The sequence below is a fragment of the Crinia signifera genome, chromosome 6 (assembly GCF_055691185.1).
Source record: "Crinia signifera chromosome 6, ASM5569118v1, whole genome shotgun sequence".
Lineage (NCBI taxonomy): Eukaryota > Metazoa > Chordata > Amphibia > Anura > Myobatrachidae > Crinia > Crinia signifera.
The window spans coordinates 35,468,493-35,486,812 of record NC_139222.1 but is presented as its reverse complement, the minus strand read 5'-3'; the positions used below and the strand labels follow the sequence as shown (position 1 = coordinate 35,486,812).

The 18,320-nt window shown below is 44.7% G+C and overlaps 1 protein-coding gene across 1 annotated transcript in view; it reads left to right on the top strand.

The window, feature by feature from the left end:
- The window catches only part of LOC146007518 (uncharacterized), a 66,019-nt gene extending 62,217 nt beyond the window's left edge, over positions 1-3,802 (top strand). Inside the window, exon 8 of the mRNA XM_083145940.1 lies at positions 116-3,802. Within this exon, the coding sequence (XP_083002066.1) occupies positions 116-1,188 (1,073 nt within the window). The 3' untranslated portion in view covers positions 1,189-3,802. The remainder of the gene's footprint in view (positions 1-115) is intronic.
- Positions 3,803-18,320: the final 14,518 nt, after the last annotated feature.

The following is an 18,320-nucleotide window of genomic DNA, read 5'->3' as shown; positions in this document are numbered from 1 at the left end:
TTCCCTGAGTATGTACTAAGCACAAACCTATGGAAATAGAAGGGAGATTACATCTTGATTATTGATGCCTTTGCTGTGGGATACTTGGTTAACTACTTCATTTTGTTTCTATCAGATGGACACAGTATATGGAACACCTCCAAGGGACATCTCGTTTGGGCCCCTGGTTGTAAATTCGAAGATAAGAACATCACTCAACAGTCTCCAAAAGAAAACTGCATTACCCTCAATATACATCCAGCACTTCCCATTGCAGTTACGTCATCTGATACCTTTGGTCTTGAATGTTCTAGTAACTCTCATATTGCTTCAAATCATAGTGATGATACATCAATTTACACTTCTGAATTTGAGAAATGTTTTACACATAAACTAGCTCTTGTTAGACATAAGAAATCTCATACAGGTAAAAAAACATTTCCATGTTCTGAGTGTGAGAAATGTTATACATGTAAATCGGCTCTTGTTACACATCAAAGACTTCATACAGGTGAGAACCCGTTCCCATGCTCGGAGCATGGGAAATGTTTTAGGCAGGTATCAGCTCTTAAACATCAGAGAAGTCACACAGGAGAGAGGCCATTCCCATGTTCTGAGTGTGGGAAATGTTTTACATGTAAATCACAGCTTGTTAAACATCAACAACTTAATACAGGTGAGAAACCATTTCCATGTTCTGAGTGTGGGAAATGTTTTGCACGTAAATCACATCTTGTTAGACATCATCGACTTCATACAGGTGAGAAACCATTTCCATGTTCTGAGTGTTGGAAATGTTTTGCAGGTAAATCAGATCTTGATAGACATCAAAAACCTCATACATGTTTGAAACCATTTCCATGTTCTGAGTGTGGGAAATGTTTTTCAAGTAAATCACATCTTGTTAGACATCAACAACTTCATACAGGTGAGAAACCGTTTCCATGTTCTGAGTGTGGGAAATGTTTTTCATGTAAATCACATCTTGTTACACATCAACTATTTCATGCAGTTGAAAAACCATTTCCATGTTCTGAGTGTGGGAAATGTTTTAGCCAAAAATCAGATCTCCTTAGACATCAGAGAATTCACACAGGTGAGAAACCATTTCCATGTTCTAAGTGTGGGAAATGTTTTACTTGGCAGTCAAGTCTTGCTATGCATCATAGAAGTCACACCAGAAAGAAGCCAAGGCTCTGCTCTGTGTGAGGAAAATGTTTTACACAAAAAATCACATTTTGTTACATATGAGAAAAGTCACACCGTTGAGAACCATCTATAGTGACCGCAGCAACCGGTACTGTGAATATACATGAAACATTGTTGCATTCATTATTTATAAGCACCAATCACCCATAACATTAAAACCATTGACAGGTGCAGTGAATAATATTAATTATCTCCTTACACAATGAGCTTATAGACTTATGCTGCGTACACATGGTACAATTTGGTACATGTGTACAATGTTGTCAAAAATCTAATCTGGATCGCATAGACATCGAATCGAGATACTGTAGAACATGTTTTTGAACTTCGATCCCGATACGATGCCGATGCACGCTCGCGTCCAGCTGCAATCGAAAACCCAAATAGACAGTGCAGCAATTACTGTATAGTGCAGATCGAATGTAGATAGTATGAATTGTATGTAATTAGCACATGATTTAGTAAATCTTGCATAGCCATGAAATCCTAGTAGAATAGCAAAGGAATCTCCCTGTGTGTACATACCATAAAACCTGGAAACAGCCACTCACTAATAATTACAGCTGCAGCAGCCTATGGAAGCTCAACAATACTTAAGGTAGGCAAAACCAATAAAACTAGGGATGATTCCGTGACCTTTAAAATGAATGACATGGTGGACTCAAACAAGATATTCTAAAATTAATGAGTAGTTAATTGATGACTTTACATTAAAAGGAGTAAAATAAATACAAATCAATAATAATGTAAAACAGATTAATAATTCTACTTCACAGATGAGAGACACCCAGAGATCACAGGACAATGCCAAGTCCTGATTGGAGGATCCCAGCACACATGCTCCTCTGACCTGTCCATGGGGTTGGGGCTGCAGCATCAGGTCAGGCTGCATGGTGGATGCTGGAGGCTCTACACCAGGCATGTCCAACCTTGGCCCTCTAGCTGTTTTGAAACTACAATCCCAGCATGCCTTGCAGTAGTTTTAACATTCCCAAATAGCAAACCTGTGGCAAGGTATGATGGGACTTGTAGTTTCACAATAGCTGGAGTGCCAAGGTTGGACATGCCGGCTCTACACAAAATGGGAGAGTGTGGTGGGGACCATAAAGAGACATATTGTTTGTATGCCCTCGCATAGGGGACTTTGACTTAAACATGGCCATATTGTGTTGGCTGGATAACTGGGTCAGAGCATCTCCAAAACTGAGGGTCTCCTGGGGTGGTATGCAGTGGTTAGTATATACCAAAATTGGCCCAAGGAATGACCACCGTGACAGAGTCCTTGTCAGCCATTGATGTGCATGGGCAGCCAAGACTAGCTCTTCTGGTCCAATCTCACAGAACTGTAGCACAAATTGCTGATACAAAATTGTGGCTATGCTAGGTGTTAGAAGGCACAGCTTGCTACGTATGGGGCCGTGCAGCTGCAGACCGGTCAGATGGCCAGTGTTGCCTCTGTGCACAGTAGGTACATGAGTATTAGAACTGGACCATAGAACAATAGAAGAAGATGACCTGGTGTAAAGAATCACATTTTATATCATGCGGACTGTCAGGTGTGTGGGTGTGTTATTGACCTGGAGAAGAGATGACCCTAAGATGTAATATGAGCAGAAGGCAAGCCAGCAAAGGCCGGTGTGATGCTATTGGAGTTCATCTGGGAAACCTTGGGTTCTGGCACTCCTATGGATGTTCCCTACCTGTTGTGGATTAAGGACACCCTTCCCTGATGGCAGTGGCCTTTATCAGCAGGATAATGCACCTGTCACACTGTAACATCATTCCGGAATAGTCTAAGGACATAAAGAGTTCAAGGTGTTGACTTGGCCTCCAAATTTTGTGATCTACTGGGAAAACCTTCCAAACCATGGAGCTTACAGGAACTTGGACTTAAAAGATCTGCTAACATTTTGGTGCCAGATACCACAGGACACCTTCAGAGGTTTTGTGGACTTCATTCTTTGACATGTATGGGGAGATATTTTTTGGATCGCTTGTTACGCCCATTCCCGATTTTGTTATTTCATGTGAACCCCTCTTGGTTGAAGGCATCAGTTAGAAGCCTAAAGATAGGCATCTAGATTGATCGTAAAGAAAGTTAGATGGAAGCGTTAGATCGACGGGAATGCGATACAGTCAACGGTCAACACAAGTCTTTTATGTTTTTTTGCTTTAGACCGACTTGGTTAATATTTTACCATCCAAGTGGGCATAGAGTTAGATTATAATAGTGTGCCGAGCTTATTTGGCGTCCCTGTCAATCGAACGCTTGCACCTAACTTTGGTTACTGACCGTCTAGACACATTTGACCAAGAGTGGTCAACCACATGATTGTCGATCTACAGTAGATGCCGTCGATCCGCTATTCGAGAACCGTGATTGTACCTAGTCCTATCAGCAGTGGGATTTATTGTTCACCAAAACTTGCTCCATCTTAATAACTCAGATGGATTTAGGAAGACGAGGACGCCGAAGACAATAGAATTTCAATCTTAAACATCTGAGCTAAGTAAAACGGATATTTGTGATTTCAATGTAACTGTTTGATTGTTGCTGGTATATTTACCTGTTGTTGTTGTTGTAAGGAGGATAAATAAATGCTTATCAATGTTCTGAGTTGGTCTCTATATTTAACACATTGGGTGGTATTCAATTATTATATCACGCCTGATCTCCCATCTAAAAGGTCAGGAGATCGTGGAGTGAAAGTCAATTGATCAATTTTTTTGTGCATGTTGCGCTCGTTATTGTGAAGATTAGCCATGCAATCGCGCATTTCAGCTTACCATCCCCAGGCATAGCGAACTGAAATGCTGGTGCAAAACATTTGAATACCACCCTGGGATTGTATCCCAGAACCTGGTCGTTTGAGTTTACAACCAACAACACTATTGCCGTAGTCTGTGGCAGGATACAAGGGGTTCACATGAGAACATGAGTATGTTTAAGAAATGGTTCGGCAGAGCGTCTAAAAAAAAAAACTCCAAGCGTCAATCATGGTTTGGTGACTGGTGGCAACCATTGATGGATAAATGTTGTAAATATATTCAACTTTTGCAAGTAGCAAATCCTATTGACACTGTGCAAAGGAGTGATCTTTTGTGTTATTCCCGTAAGGCAGGGTTGGGGAACCTTTTGGGGTCCGCGGGCCGTTTACATTGAGGCATAATGTCTCGGGGGGGCCATTAAAAAAAAAAAAAACTTACAAATCCCACGCTCCGGCGGCTGCCGCAGGTTACAAGTTGCCGGTCTGTGTGGTCCGGCGGCTGTGCAGGGAGTCTCATACAGGGGAAATCTCGCGAGAGGTCGGTAGCTCACGCGAGATTATCCCTGTATGAGACTCGCTGTACTGCCGTAGGGCGGGTGGGCGGGCCACAAAAATCGGCTCCGGGGGCCATATATGGCCCGCGGGCCGGAGGTTCCCCACCGCTGCCGTTAGGAATCTCAGGCGGCGGCGGTAGTCTTGAGTGTTGCTGCCCAATGCATAATACTATTAGAAGTGGGATGATTTACAGTTATTTACAATTGAATATGATGATGAGGACATAGATATAGAAGATACAGAGGGGTGAGCAGGTGAGCTGTTACCAATAGTTACAGAGCATAGAAAGACAGAGGTAGTTACTTATGTTGACATATTAACCAAAGGGCCTAATTCAGACCGGATCGCAGCTGCAGAGTGTCTAAACTGACTGCAATGACGTTAGTGGCCCTTTCCTCCAATGGCTAGGTGCAGCCTGCATTTTCCTGGGAACTCCCAGAAATGTCCGACAGCTGGCACTCACCATCACTGGCTTCATTCGCAGGCGGACCCCAGGCATGCGCTCTGTGTGATGTTTGGCCGTTTGATACTCACTTGGGCTGCAAATTTGCGGCCCAGCGATAAGATCTGAAGCAGGCCCAAACTTCAGAAGGCCAAGTCCTCAGAGGAGACTTATTCATACACAGCTGCGGAAATGTATTCAGTAACCGGAAATTATAGGCAAAATCCAGGGGAACATATGAGGCGTTGGATATTATGGATTTGGGAGGGGGGAGCTAATGCTTTGATACTGACCAGTGATGAAAGTCTGGGTTTAGGAGCAATAACCACAGATCCCAGGGTAAGATTGTATATGCAGAGAGCACGTGATGCTTTTTCATTACTGCGTTTGATAAGAGATTCCATTGCATGATGATTATACAGTTGATTGATACCCACTGATCCCTGGCATAATCTGACAGAGGGAAATAGCGCTGGAGGGAGATGTTTGGCCGTGTGAGAGTGGGAGTCCCCTCTACAACAGGTTTCCGGTACCTGTAATCTGGTCAGGCCCTGATATGGCGACCATAACAAGTCACATGTCTGTGCAGTTTATAAAGCTCAGCCCTTTCACACCTGAACATTTCCTTATGTAGTGTATTAGCACAAGGTGAGGGTAAGACTATGGGCCTTATTTTGGTTCACTCTTTCTGACAAAATCCTTCTTAGATGGACAAAACCATGTGCGCTGCAGGGGGGCAGATGTAACATGTGCAGAGAGAATTAGATCTGGGTGAGTTATTTTGTTTCTGTGCAGGGAAAATACTGGCTGCTTTATTTTTACACTTCAATATAGATCTCACTTTGAAGTAAATCCCCACCCAAATCTAACTCTCTCTGCACATTTTGCATATGCTCCCCTGCAGTGCACATGGTTTTGTCCATCTAAGAAGGATTTTGTCAGAAAGAGTGAACCAAAATAAGGCCCCATATGTGATATTAGTTCTATAGTAAGCCAGATGTCTGCATTAGAAAAGGTTAGAAAACATAAACCCGCTCACACTACACATACCAAGCAAAAGGGGGTGGATGGGAGAATAGCTGGTCAGCGTTGTAACCAGCACGGCAACCATTGTGTGGTCCATCATACGGCGGCGGATACGGTTCCTGACATTTGCGACCAGAGCCCTAAGGGCTCCCTGCAGACGGGAGGTATAGTCGGGAACTCATTGTGCGGTTTGGATAAGAGCCAACATTTGTGGAATAGGGTACAGACTATTAGACCGTGCGCTAGTCAGCAGCTACCAGAAACCAATCAAAAAAGTAAAGAGCCACTTCACACACAACAATACAATACCATACAGAGTATGAATGATTCCCACAGCGCTAGTGGTGATGCTTTCTTGTTCTCGTATGGGATGTACCCAGGGCTATTTTTCAGCCGGAACGGTCCGGAACGCCGTTCCTGAAGCTCAAATTAAAAATGACGTCATAAGGAACGGCGTTCCGGAACCTGCTCCAGGCCGCCCAGCACCCTCATCGACTCCCCGCACCCCGCTTCCCTGCCCGCTGTTTATGGAGTCCAGGAGACATTCACGTCTCATGCTGGACCGCTATCCAATAGCGCTTGTGGTCCAGCAGCCAATCAACTGGTGGCTGCTTGACCGCGAGCGCCTATTGGCTACAGCTGCAGGGGAGTCTGGGAGCTAAGTTCAAACCACAGGATAAAGGCCGCCGCTATACACTGGGACATCACTGCCGGTAATTGCCTTGTGTTGCATTGAGAGAGTTATGTGATGCGAGGTCACCGGTAGCTGATAGATTCCATGCTGTAAGTACTAGTAGTAAGAATCCATAACAATTGTCCCCTGTGTGAGTGAACGGCGGCCATTTTCCCGAAGACCAGTCCACACGTTCATTGGCGGCAGCATATCGGCTTCATGCGGGGGCAGCGCTGCTGATCTTACCTGAGACCTCGCACTTCCAGCAGCCACAGTGTTTAAGTTACAGGGGACCGATAGAAGGCATTGCGTATCTGGTAGCAGGTGAGTATTGTGCTGCCTTGGTGTCCCGTTATACAGGGGGAGCAGCCTGTAGAGTCCCGTTATACAGGGAGAGCAGCCTGTAGCGTCCCGTTTTACAGGGAGAGCAGCCTGTAGCATCCCGTTATACAGGGAGAGCAGCCTGTAGCATCCCGTTATACAGGGGGAGCAGCCTGTAGCATCCCATTATACAGGGGGAGCAGCCAGCCTGTAGCGTCCCATTTTTCAGGGGGAGCAGCCTGTAGCATCACGTTATACAGGGGGAGCAGCCTGTAGCGTCCTGTTATACAGGGGGAGCAGCCTGTAGCGTCCTGTTATACAGGGGGAGCAGCCTGTAGCGTCCCATTATACAGGGGGAGCAGCCTGTAGCGTCCCGTTATACAGGGGGAGTAGCCTGTAGCGTCCCGTTATACAGGGGGAGCAGCCTGTAGCATCACGTTATACAGGGGGAGCAGCCTGTAGCGTCCTGTTATACAGGGGGAGCAGCCTGTAGCGTCCTGTTATACAGGGGGAGCAGCCTGTAGCGTCCTGTTATACAGGGGGAGCAGCCTGTAGCGTCCCATTATACAGGGGGAGCAGCCTGTAGCATCCCATTATACAGGGGGAGCAGCCTGTAGCGTCCCGTTATACAGGGGGAGCAGCCTGTAGCATCACGTTATGCAGGTGGCGTGCTTTGTTGCCCCCACCTTCTCTGCCCATCTAATACATGTTGTTCCCCCACAGGCTGTCATGCTGTATATGTAATAGTAATACTTTATCTTGGGCTCTAACGATAGTGGCCTCTTAAATGTGTTGGTGGCAGGTGATAGGCATGCGGAATTCTTGCTGGCTGTGCATAACGTATAATGGTCATCTCTGTGTGTGGCATATGTATAATGGCCATCACGGTGTGTGGCATATGTATAGTGGCCATCACGGTGTGTGGCATATGTATAATGGGCATCTCTGTGTGTGGCATATGTATAATGGCCATCACGGTGTGCGGCATATGTATAATGGCCATCACGGTGTGTGGCATATGTATAACGGGCATCTCTGTGTGTGGCATATGTATAATGGCCATCACGGTGTGTGGCATATGTATAATGCTTCAGTGGAACGCACTCCCTCGCTCCATTAGACTCTCCCCGACCTTGCAAAGCTTCAAACGGGCACTCACCTATTCATCAAAGCGTACCCTTCCACTGCATAAACCAGATGATTCTCCGACCCCTTGCCTGTTTCCTGTTTACATCCTGCTATCTAACCACCACCCCCTCGCTTGCACCTCTTGTAATCTGTCTGTCTCCCCTTCCTACTAGATTGTAAGCTCCTCCGAGTAGGGCCCTCTTCCCTCCTGTTGTCAAAGCCCACTTCTCTTCACATTTCACTCACAGCTCTCCTTTACTCCAACACTCAGTGACCATCTTCGTCTGCATACTCCTCTCCATCATTGGCCTCAAGCCTCTAGTTGTATGTTGATTGAGTCCTCACTACTTATATCCAAGCTGTAATGTGTATTGATCTGTGGCGCTCTTTATTTGTACTGTATTTTTGTTATTTATTTAATGTTATGCCAAGTTTTGTTTCCCTGTATTGTTCCTTTGTACGGCGCTGCGAAACACTTGTGGCGCCTTATAAATAAAATTATAATAATAATAATAATAATGGGAATCTCTGTGTGTGGCATATGTATAATAAGCGTGACAGAGTGAGGAATTATGGGTACTTATGTAATATCTGGGCTCCCGTTTTTCTTATGAGACCGCGTCCCCTAGCGGGGCTCGCTGCGCTCGCCACGCTTCGGGCACGGTGGCTCGCTGCGCTCGTCACACTATATATAATCAACTCCATGCGTAGTTGGATAGTAGGGGTATGAAAAAATGGGGTGCATTTAACATGGGAGCCCAGATAATACATAAGTACCAAATTATGTTTTTCTTTTTTTTTCTTCCTTTTCCCCCTTTTTTTTTATGTAATGCCCCGCCCCTTTTGGTGCTCCTCCCACATCACCGCCCACTTTCTGCCCCCGCCCACAGTTCCTGAACCTATTTTCCTACAAAAATAGCACTGGATGTACTCAAAAAGAAAAAAAGAAGAAAAAACAATAGTGTAATATTGTTATAGGATTTTCGAGATAACAGTGTAGTACGCCTTTAAATGTGGAGAACTCGTACCAGATTTTATTGTCTACTTAAATATCTGTAGACATCAGCGCTTTTGGTTTGAGGGGGATAAGACACCACCAAAGGATCCACTTTGTCTTCTACTTCCAATGTGCCATTAAACTCAGAGGGATGAGAGAGACATCATGGTGCAATACATTTTTAATTTAAAAATGTTTTTAAAATATACACGGAAGATATAAACAGAGGACTCTCACCATGTGAATATGTCCACAATGCAATTGTAGACAATCAGAGCATGAGATGGTAAAAAACAGGCGTCCCTGGAAACTCCTTCACAATGATCAGAGCCTCTGCAGTCCTCCTCAGCATTCAAAGAGCCGACCGGTTTCGATACAAAGGGGGAAATTTACTAAAGGAAATTTGTAAAAAATAGGTGTAAAAATAGGTGTATTTGTATCCAGAAATACACTTATTTTTGACATTTACTATCCGGAAAATACGGCAATTCGTAGTCGTATTGATGTGCTATCAATACGAATACGAATTGCCGTATTTTCGGGATAGTAAATGTCAAAAATAAGTGTATTTCTGGATACAAATACACCTATTTATTACAAATTTCCTTTAGTAAATTTCCCCCAAAGTATCTTCTTCAAGGCTAATGAATGAATAGCACCCTGTGGGGTTTTTATACCAGCCCCATTTCCGCCTCGAGTGTGACCCGCAAGCCGGCAAATGGAAAGCAAACATCATATCCGGTCACGGGCAACAAAATCCAGGCTCCGGCGTGAGACTGTTCTCATTTGAAACAGCTGCGGCAGCGGGGAGAAAATAAAATTATGTAACGGACTGTGTATGTCTATATATGTTTACCCTGGGAGCCCTCAGTGGATAGGCAATCTATGTCTGGAATTAGGTTGAGCCTCTGCACTACTCCGTTTGGGTATAAAAACCCCACAGGGTGCTATTCATTCATTAGCCTTGAAGAAGATACTTTGTATCGAAAGCGGTCGGCTCTTTGAATGCTGAGGAGGACTGCAGAGGCTCTGATCATTGTGAAGGAGTTTCCAGGGACGCCTGTTCTTTACCATCTCATGCTCTGATTGTCTACAATTGCATTGTGGACATATTCACATGGTGAGAGTCCTCTGTTTATATCTTCCGTGTATATTTTTAAAATTAAAAACGTATTGCACCATGATGTCTCTCTCATCCCTCTGAGTTTAATGGCACATTGGAAGTAGAAGACAAAGTGGATCCTTTGGTGGTGTCTTATCCCCCTCAAACCAAAACGCTGCTGTCTACTGATATTTAAGTAGACAATAAAATCTGGTAGGAGTTCTCCACATTTAAAGGAGTACTACACTGTTATCTCGAAAATCCTATAACAATATTACACTATTGTTTTTTCTTCTTTTTTTCTTTTTGGGTACATCCCATACGAGAACAAGAAAGCATCACCACTAGCGCTGTGGGAATCATTCATACTCTGTATGGTATTGTAAGAGCCAACATTTGGCCGGGATCGTCTGCTATAATGGAGTCCACTTGCTCCTAATTTAAGCAGGATCACCATTGGTAACTATCCCGATTGAGCTTCCATTATATACAATAAGGAACTATTTTCCTATTTAGCAGAACATTTCTTTTCAGTTATAAAGCTGAGCATGGCACTCTATTAGTTTAAGTAATACACGGATTGTGTTTGTGATGCGTGATATCCCACATTGAATTGATTATATGTTTTTATGTGTATTTCTCTGTCGTCCGTCCTGGTGACACAGCTAACCATGGGATGTAGGAGGATCCACAGGAGCAAGGCACCTATGCTGACTTCTTTGAGAGGCAGGCTCCTCCCTTCTGCATCCCAGCGTTTCTCAGTTCATTTTAGGTGCCCACCAGAGTGGGTGCTGTGCTGACGGACTGCGTGCTGCAGCCATTTTGTGTGAAAGTAGCTAGGAGTTTGTTTTTTATTAATATTCACTAGTTAGTGCAGGCACAGTTTGCAGCAGAGGCTGACAGAAGCGCATCCTCTCAGCTCTCTGTGTGCAGAGGGACGCTGTCTGCCCTCTCTGCACAGCACTTTAACCTCCAGGAAGAGAGGTTTCCTGGGCCCTGGGGTGAGTCCTGAACCGGCTCCCTGCTTAGGGGGGGATCTTTGGGGACGGACCCCCCGCTATGGCGGCCGCCATTTTCAGGGGCTTATAGGCAGAAATCCAGAAATGGAGTTGATGCATTACAGGAGTACAGCGTAGCTGGACGCTTCCAAGTGGAGCAGCTAAAGGGGGAAAAAGGCGCCAATAAGCTTCCTTCCCCGCTGAAGCAAAGACTTGGTCTCTTCCTGCTCTCTGTTCTGGCGCCATTTCTCTCCGAAGCTGATGGAGGATTTACACTGCAGATCAGAGTGAAAGTTTCTCCTGGGCAGGACTTTCCAAGGTGAACGCTGAGGGACAATTGCAGCAGCGCAGACAGATAAGTACACTGTTACATTTTTTTTGAGCAGATGCCTGATATTGTGCACTGTGTGTAATTATGACAGAAAGGTGTAGCGCTGCTGCTCTTGGTGAGGAAGCGTCTGCCATGTTAATTAACTGCAGATTTTGTGGTGTTAAATTAACTATTGAACAGATGGATCAGGGGGATTTGTGCCCCTCATGTGAGTCTGTGCCCAGTGGGGCTCAAGCCCAGAGGTCTGAGCAGCCTGAACCTGCGTGGACGTCTGCCTTGGGGAGATCTATGAATGCTTTGGTGCAGGCTTTAAATAGGCAAAGGGATGATCTTGTAAAATCCCCTGGCCCTTTTTTTCCCTCTCAACCATCTGTGGGCTCCATTACCCCATCTCAGGGGGACCCAGCTTTACTGCAGGTTATGCAGGACACTGTGCAGAGTGTTCATAAGATGAATGCATTCATGGAACAGCTTGCCAAGACCCCGGAGGTTACTTCTCCCAGACACCCCTTATCTACATCTCCCCTGTTGAATTTAGATTCTGAGACGGAAGGTGTGTGCGCTGAGGATGTCTTGAGGGACCAGGGGGAAGAAGTTGAATCTTCTGTCCCTGGTATTGAGGATTTGATCCTTGCAGTTAAGCAGACTTTGAATCTATCAGATGAGGATAAAGTGCCAGCTCACTGTGTATACAAGATAATACGCAGAGATACAGTTACTCTTCCCTCGGATGAGGGCATGATAGCTTTACTGGGAGAGGCATGGAAGACCTCTGATAAGAGGCTCCTCATGCCTAAAAGATTTGCCAACATGTATCCAATGCCAGAGGAGCATGTAAAACAATGGGAAAAGACTCCTCTGGTGGATGCGCCTATTGCCAGGTTGTCTAAATCCACTGCTTTACGGGATTCCGACAGTCATTTCTCCGACATCGGAATCCTGACTGCACAGCGGAGGAGCGCAATGAAGCCCCTTGCAGGCTCGCTGCGCTCACCACACTGCGGGTGCGGGCAGCTCGCCACCATTTTATTATCCCTCTATGGGGGTCGTGGACCCACACGAGGGAGCAGTCGGGATTCTGACGTCATAGTAATGACTGTCGGGGAGCCATCCGGCACCCCCCGCTTTTAAGGATCCTGTGGACAAGAAGATTGAGGGCTGTCCTAAGGCTGTTTGAAGGGGTGGGCTTTACCTTACGCCCTATTATTGCCTCTGCTTGGGTATCCAAGGCCATGATGAATTGGGCTGAGGCCTTATGTAATCAACTCCTGCTTCTCCTTTGTTGGACGCACCCCCTCGAAAGGAGGAGCGAAAGGACGGCCTAAATGGCCCAAACTTAGACACTGAGGGGGAAATTTACTAAAGGAAATTTGTAAAAAAATAGGTGTATTTGTATCCAGAAATAAACTTATTTTTTGACATTTAGGGGGAAATTTACTAAAGGAAATTTGTAAAAAAATAGGTGTATTTGTATCCAGAAATACACTTATTTTTGACATTTACTATCCCGAAAATACGGCAATTCGTAGTCGTAATGATGTGCTATGAATACGAATACAAACTGCCGTATTTTCGGGATAGTAAATGTCAAAAATAAGTGTATTTCTGGATACAAATACACTTATTTTTTACAAATTTCCTTTAGTAAATTTCCCCCTTACTATCCTGAAAATACGGCAATTAGTATTCGTATTGATAGGACATCAATACGAATACGAATTGACGTATTTTCGGGATAGTAAATGTCAAAAATAAGTTTATTTCTGGATACAAATACACCTATTTTTTTACAAATTTCCTTTAGTAAATTCCCCCCTGAGTACGTAGATGTAGTGGCAGGAAAGTGCTCTTTCTCCCCGTGGCTTGTTTTATAATGGACTCATGTTCTGCCCCAAAAAGAAGTTCTCCCTTAAAAGCCAAAACGGTACTCTTTACCTAGAAGGGCGCCCATCGCGGTGATCGCGGGCATCGCGGGCAGTACATTAACGGCCGCGACGCGATGCCCGCGATCACCGCGATTTCCCATAGGATTCAATGTTAAATTTAGTGCTGGCCGCGATTTTACATTCAATGCTTCAATGGCCGCGATTTGGCCATAGGAATCAATGTTAAATGTGCTACAGAGCCCAAATAGGCACAATTACCACTTAAATGTCCCCCCAAATTTTTAACGCCACCCCACGATCCACGCCAACCCGAAGCGTGGCGAGCGCAGCGAGCCCGCGAGGGGCGGCGGTACGCGTCCTCCGACCTTTTCATGCCCTACTATCCACGTCGGCGTGGAGTTGAGAATAGAATAGTGTGGCGAGCGCAGCGAGCCACCGAGGCCCGAAGCGTGGCAAGCGCACGCGGATACCTTCACAGTTATACGCGTCCCCTCGCGGGCTTCACAGGTGTCCGTGGCGACGCGGACACCTGTGAAGCCCGCGAAGGGACGCGTTTACCTGTGAAGGTATCCGCGTCCGCTCGCCACGCTTCGGGCCTCGGTGGCTCGCTGCGCTCACCACACTATTCTATTCTCAACTCCACGCCGACGTGGATAGTAGGGCATGAAAAGGTCGGAGGACGCGTACCGCCGCCCCTCGCGGGCTCGCTGCGCTCGCCACGCTTCGGGTTGGCGTGGATCGTGGGGTGGCGTTAAAAATTTGGGGGGACATTTAAGTGTTAATTGTGCCTATTTGGGCTCTGTAGCCCATTTAACATTGATTCCTATGGGAAAATCGCGGGCATTGAGGCATTTAACAGTGAAATCGCGGTCAATCATCCTTTTTAACATTGTTCCCTATGGGAAAATCGCGGTCATCGCGGGCACCCGTTTTTTATCTACCCGCGATGACCGCGATTTTTTACCCTCGACGCCCGCGATTCCAATCGCGGGCGCCCTTCTAGGTAAAGAGTACCGCCAAAACCTCTAGAGACTTCTGGGATTCGCTGTCAGCTTCCAAAGCTTTAAGCCAGAAAAAGCCCCCCTGTTAGGGGCAAAACGCGTTAGAGGGAGAATTTCCAGCCTGTCCAGTGCATAAAGCCTTGTGGAACCTGTACCTGCAAACTTACAAAATTAGCAGAAAAATTACGGCACCTGCACCGGCGATTTCCACCTGCCACCTCGCTGCATATTCCATCCGGCACATCTGAGAACTCCAATGATGCACCAGTGAACCCAGCGTCTGTGAGAGAGACGACACCGCCCATAACATCAATAGCGGCACGGGTCCGGAGGGTAAGAGCGGCAGCCAGCAACAACATCCACCTGGCCAGCTCCCCTCCACCATTGCTCCGGAGGGACACTCAGATCTCCCAGCCAGCAGCGCACGGAGGCGCAGGTGAGAGACGCGCACTCAGCGTCTGCATACACACTTTCAATTCAGATTATAACCACAAATAGTGACTGCACTACAACCACTAAATTTAAAGTGGTACCAAAATACGGAGACAGGATTTGTTTCTTTTATTGATTTTTTTTTTTTTTGTGTGCAAATTATAGGGTGTAGTACAAACACCTATTTTACTATAAAACGTATACGTTTATAATTCATCCAATTGCATTTTTATGTACTAATGTATATTGATATATGTCTTTAGGTGGCCACCTGGAAAGTATATGAATTTTTATATATATTTTTTATGTACAATTGTTTTTTCTTAAAATTAAAATACGATTTAATATATTCAGTAAAAATACAAAAAACACCACCTTTGTGTAAGTGTATTCTTCCATGGTACTTGATATTTTTATTAGCGCAGCTCTTCACCCCTTTTCTGTTGTATACTTTAAGCCAGAGAGCTCTCCTCGCGGTCATGGATGTGGCCGACACTTTTGACACCATCTTGGCGCCTTCTTCCCCAGCTTCAGAAATGTACTCTGCAGCACACTTAAGCTTTTCAGCCAATGCAAAAGCTTCAGAGTCAGGCTATCGTCTAGTGCCCACCCGATAGCATTGAAGAAAGCTCTGCCCCGTTCACAATTTTTACGTGCTCTACGACTGTCCACCAACCGCGATGAGGGGATTAGACAGCTTGATTTGATGCTGTTAAAATTCCTTGACCGCGAATATGATAGAACAGTCTTGAATACAGTTAGGCAGAAAGTGTTGGAAATCCCCCTCCACCAGTTACATAGTAGCAGAGGCCCAGAGAAAGCATCTAATTATCATGCTTGGGTGAATAAATTCAACCATTTAACACCTAAGGCGGTTGTGACGGCCAAAAAATTGTGGCCGATTATCACATCTGACACTGACTTAAAACCCATGCAGAAGTCTAGATTAATGCCATACTACCAAAGGGGGCCCAACATTAAAGATCTGGTTGTTAAAAATGATATTTCTAAATTAACTAAACCCAGCACTACTCATTTTTTTGGGTAAACCCCGTTTAGGATGTTTCAAATGTCCAAATTGTACCACATGCAGTTTTTTACAGACTGGACCATCTTTTTCTCATCCTTTTACAGGCAAGAAATTCCAGATACGTCATCATCTTACCTGTAGTACCAAATTTGTCATCTACACGATCATGTGTCCCTGTTCTTGCATCTTCAGTATGTAGGTAAAACTGACTGCACGTTTAAGGAGAGGATGGCGCAGCATCGCTGCGCAATCCGAGCTGCCTTACTCTCTGGTGGGAGCGAGCAGCCAGTTGCGAGGCACTTTGTGCAAGCCAAGCATAGTATAGCGACTCTCAGGTATCGTATCATAGATCACGTGCCGCCATTGGTACGCGGCGGTGATCGTTCAAATCTATTGCTAAGGCTCGAGTCCAGGTGGATCACTCGGCTAGATTCCCTGGCTCCCAGAGGCCTTAATGAATCATTGGGTTTACTTTGGTATTTGTAACAATGTTTAGTTTTTTAACCCACACATGCTCTTCATTTGCCACATGATAACAGAATGTATTGTAGATACACTTGGCAGTTATATATTTTGTATCCTGTGATTTGTCATAGATGTTTACATTTATCTGACTGCATCATTTCCATTGACGGGATTGTTAGCATTTGTTATTTTTGATAGATACTTTATTTAAGTGTGTTTGTTTATATGGTCGGCATATGCTGACATCTTTTGCACTTTTTTCTATTTATATATGTATGTTGTATGTTTCATTGTATTTGTTGTACTATTATGTTTTGGCTGTTGGATGACGTCACCCCACCGGCTGCGTTCCAGATATGGGAGGTGTCTTGTGTATTCACCTGTGCTATTTAAACAGTGTGTTTTGTATTATGCACTATGGCTTGAAAAAAACTCTGAATAAAGGAGTTGAAACGTTGCTAAATCATGGTGCTGCTGTGTACATTTACTTGATTCACCGTTGATCCTGACCAGAGTGACGCCAATATACTTGCTACATTCGACCACGCTGACCCGTGCTCAATTTGGATGGCACCTGGCAAGTAACTTATAGTGTGTTCGAGTGCCGGTCTCCCACTGTCATATATATATATATATATATATATATATATATATATATATATATATCAACCAGAAGGATTAGAGGTGCGCTAGCTTTTAGCCTGTCAAATAAGAAACCTGCTAAAGCCTTTTGGTTTCAGTCCCCAATGCGTATTTCAACACAGTCCAGGGTATAATGCACTAGATCTCCTTCTCTCCAAGACTCCCAGCTTTTGTAATGTTCAAATCAAGATGTGACTGCGGAGAGAATTCACAGGGACAGAGCTTTCTTGCAAACTCTGTCCCTATTTATCTATCTATTGATTTACCATTTATCTACCTATCCATCCATTTATCTGTCTATGTAATGATTCACTATCTATCCACCTACCCACCTATCTATCTACCTACCTATCTATCTATCTACAGTTAATACGCTCAGTGAAAAATATATGTGGGTCCCAAATACAACTCCCTGCTGGCCGAGCTGCACTAATATACAAGGAGTGAGGGATCACCCACATATCTTTTACAGGTAATGCGCTTCATTCACCCACCCACCTATCTATCTATTGATTTACCATTTATCTACCTATCCATCCATTTATCTGTCTATCTAATGACTCACTAACTATCCACCTACCCACCTATCTGTCTATCTATCCACCTATCTATCTATCTACAGTTAATACGCTCAGTGAAAAATATATGTGGGTCCCAAATACAACTCCCTGCTGGCCGAGCTACACTATTATACAAGGAGTATGTGTGTGCAGAGCCCCTACAATGTCTGTTTAAACAATGTCATAGGGCACCCCAAAACTAGGAAAGGTGAGTGCCGATGTTTAGTGTATATATTGTTTATTAGATTAATTTTTTAAATTAGTCTTATTGTGGTCACATTCTCTCATGCACCCTGTTTTAACTAAGATTCCATAGCTTATGTTAACCATTTCCCTAGATGATTAGTGACAGGTGTGTTGGTAACTGCTCACAAAAAAAATCACAGTGTGCTGTGAGCTTTAGACCAGATAGCATGCCTGGAATCAAACATTGATGTGATAGCTATGTTTATTGTAGCCATTTTCAGTGATAGTGTTAGGACCTGCAGAAAAGTGGGGTCCCGTGAAGGGGGCTGCAGGCTTAAATGCATTGATCAATTCATGAACCAAATCTCCACTATTTATTATCAGTTAATTTAGTGTGTGCAGAGCCCCTACAATGTATATATATATACTAGGTGATTCATCGCGCCCTACGGGCGCTCTTCACACCGTCGTAAGGGGCTGCGCCCCCTTAATTTGTGAACGTTTGTATATGAGAAATATGGTTAGAATTGTATGAAAGATGCCCTGTATTGCAACTTAGGTGTCCGCGAATCGCGGGAGGGGGGGTCGC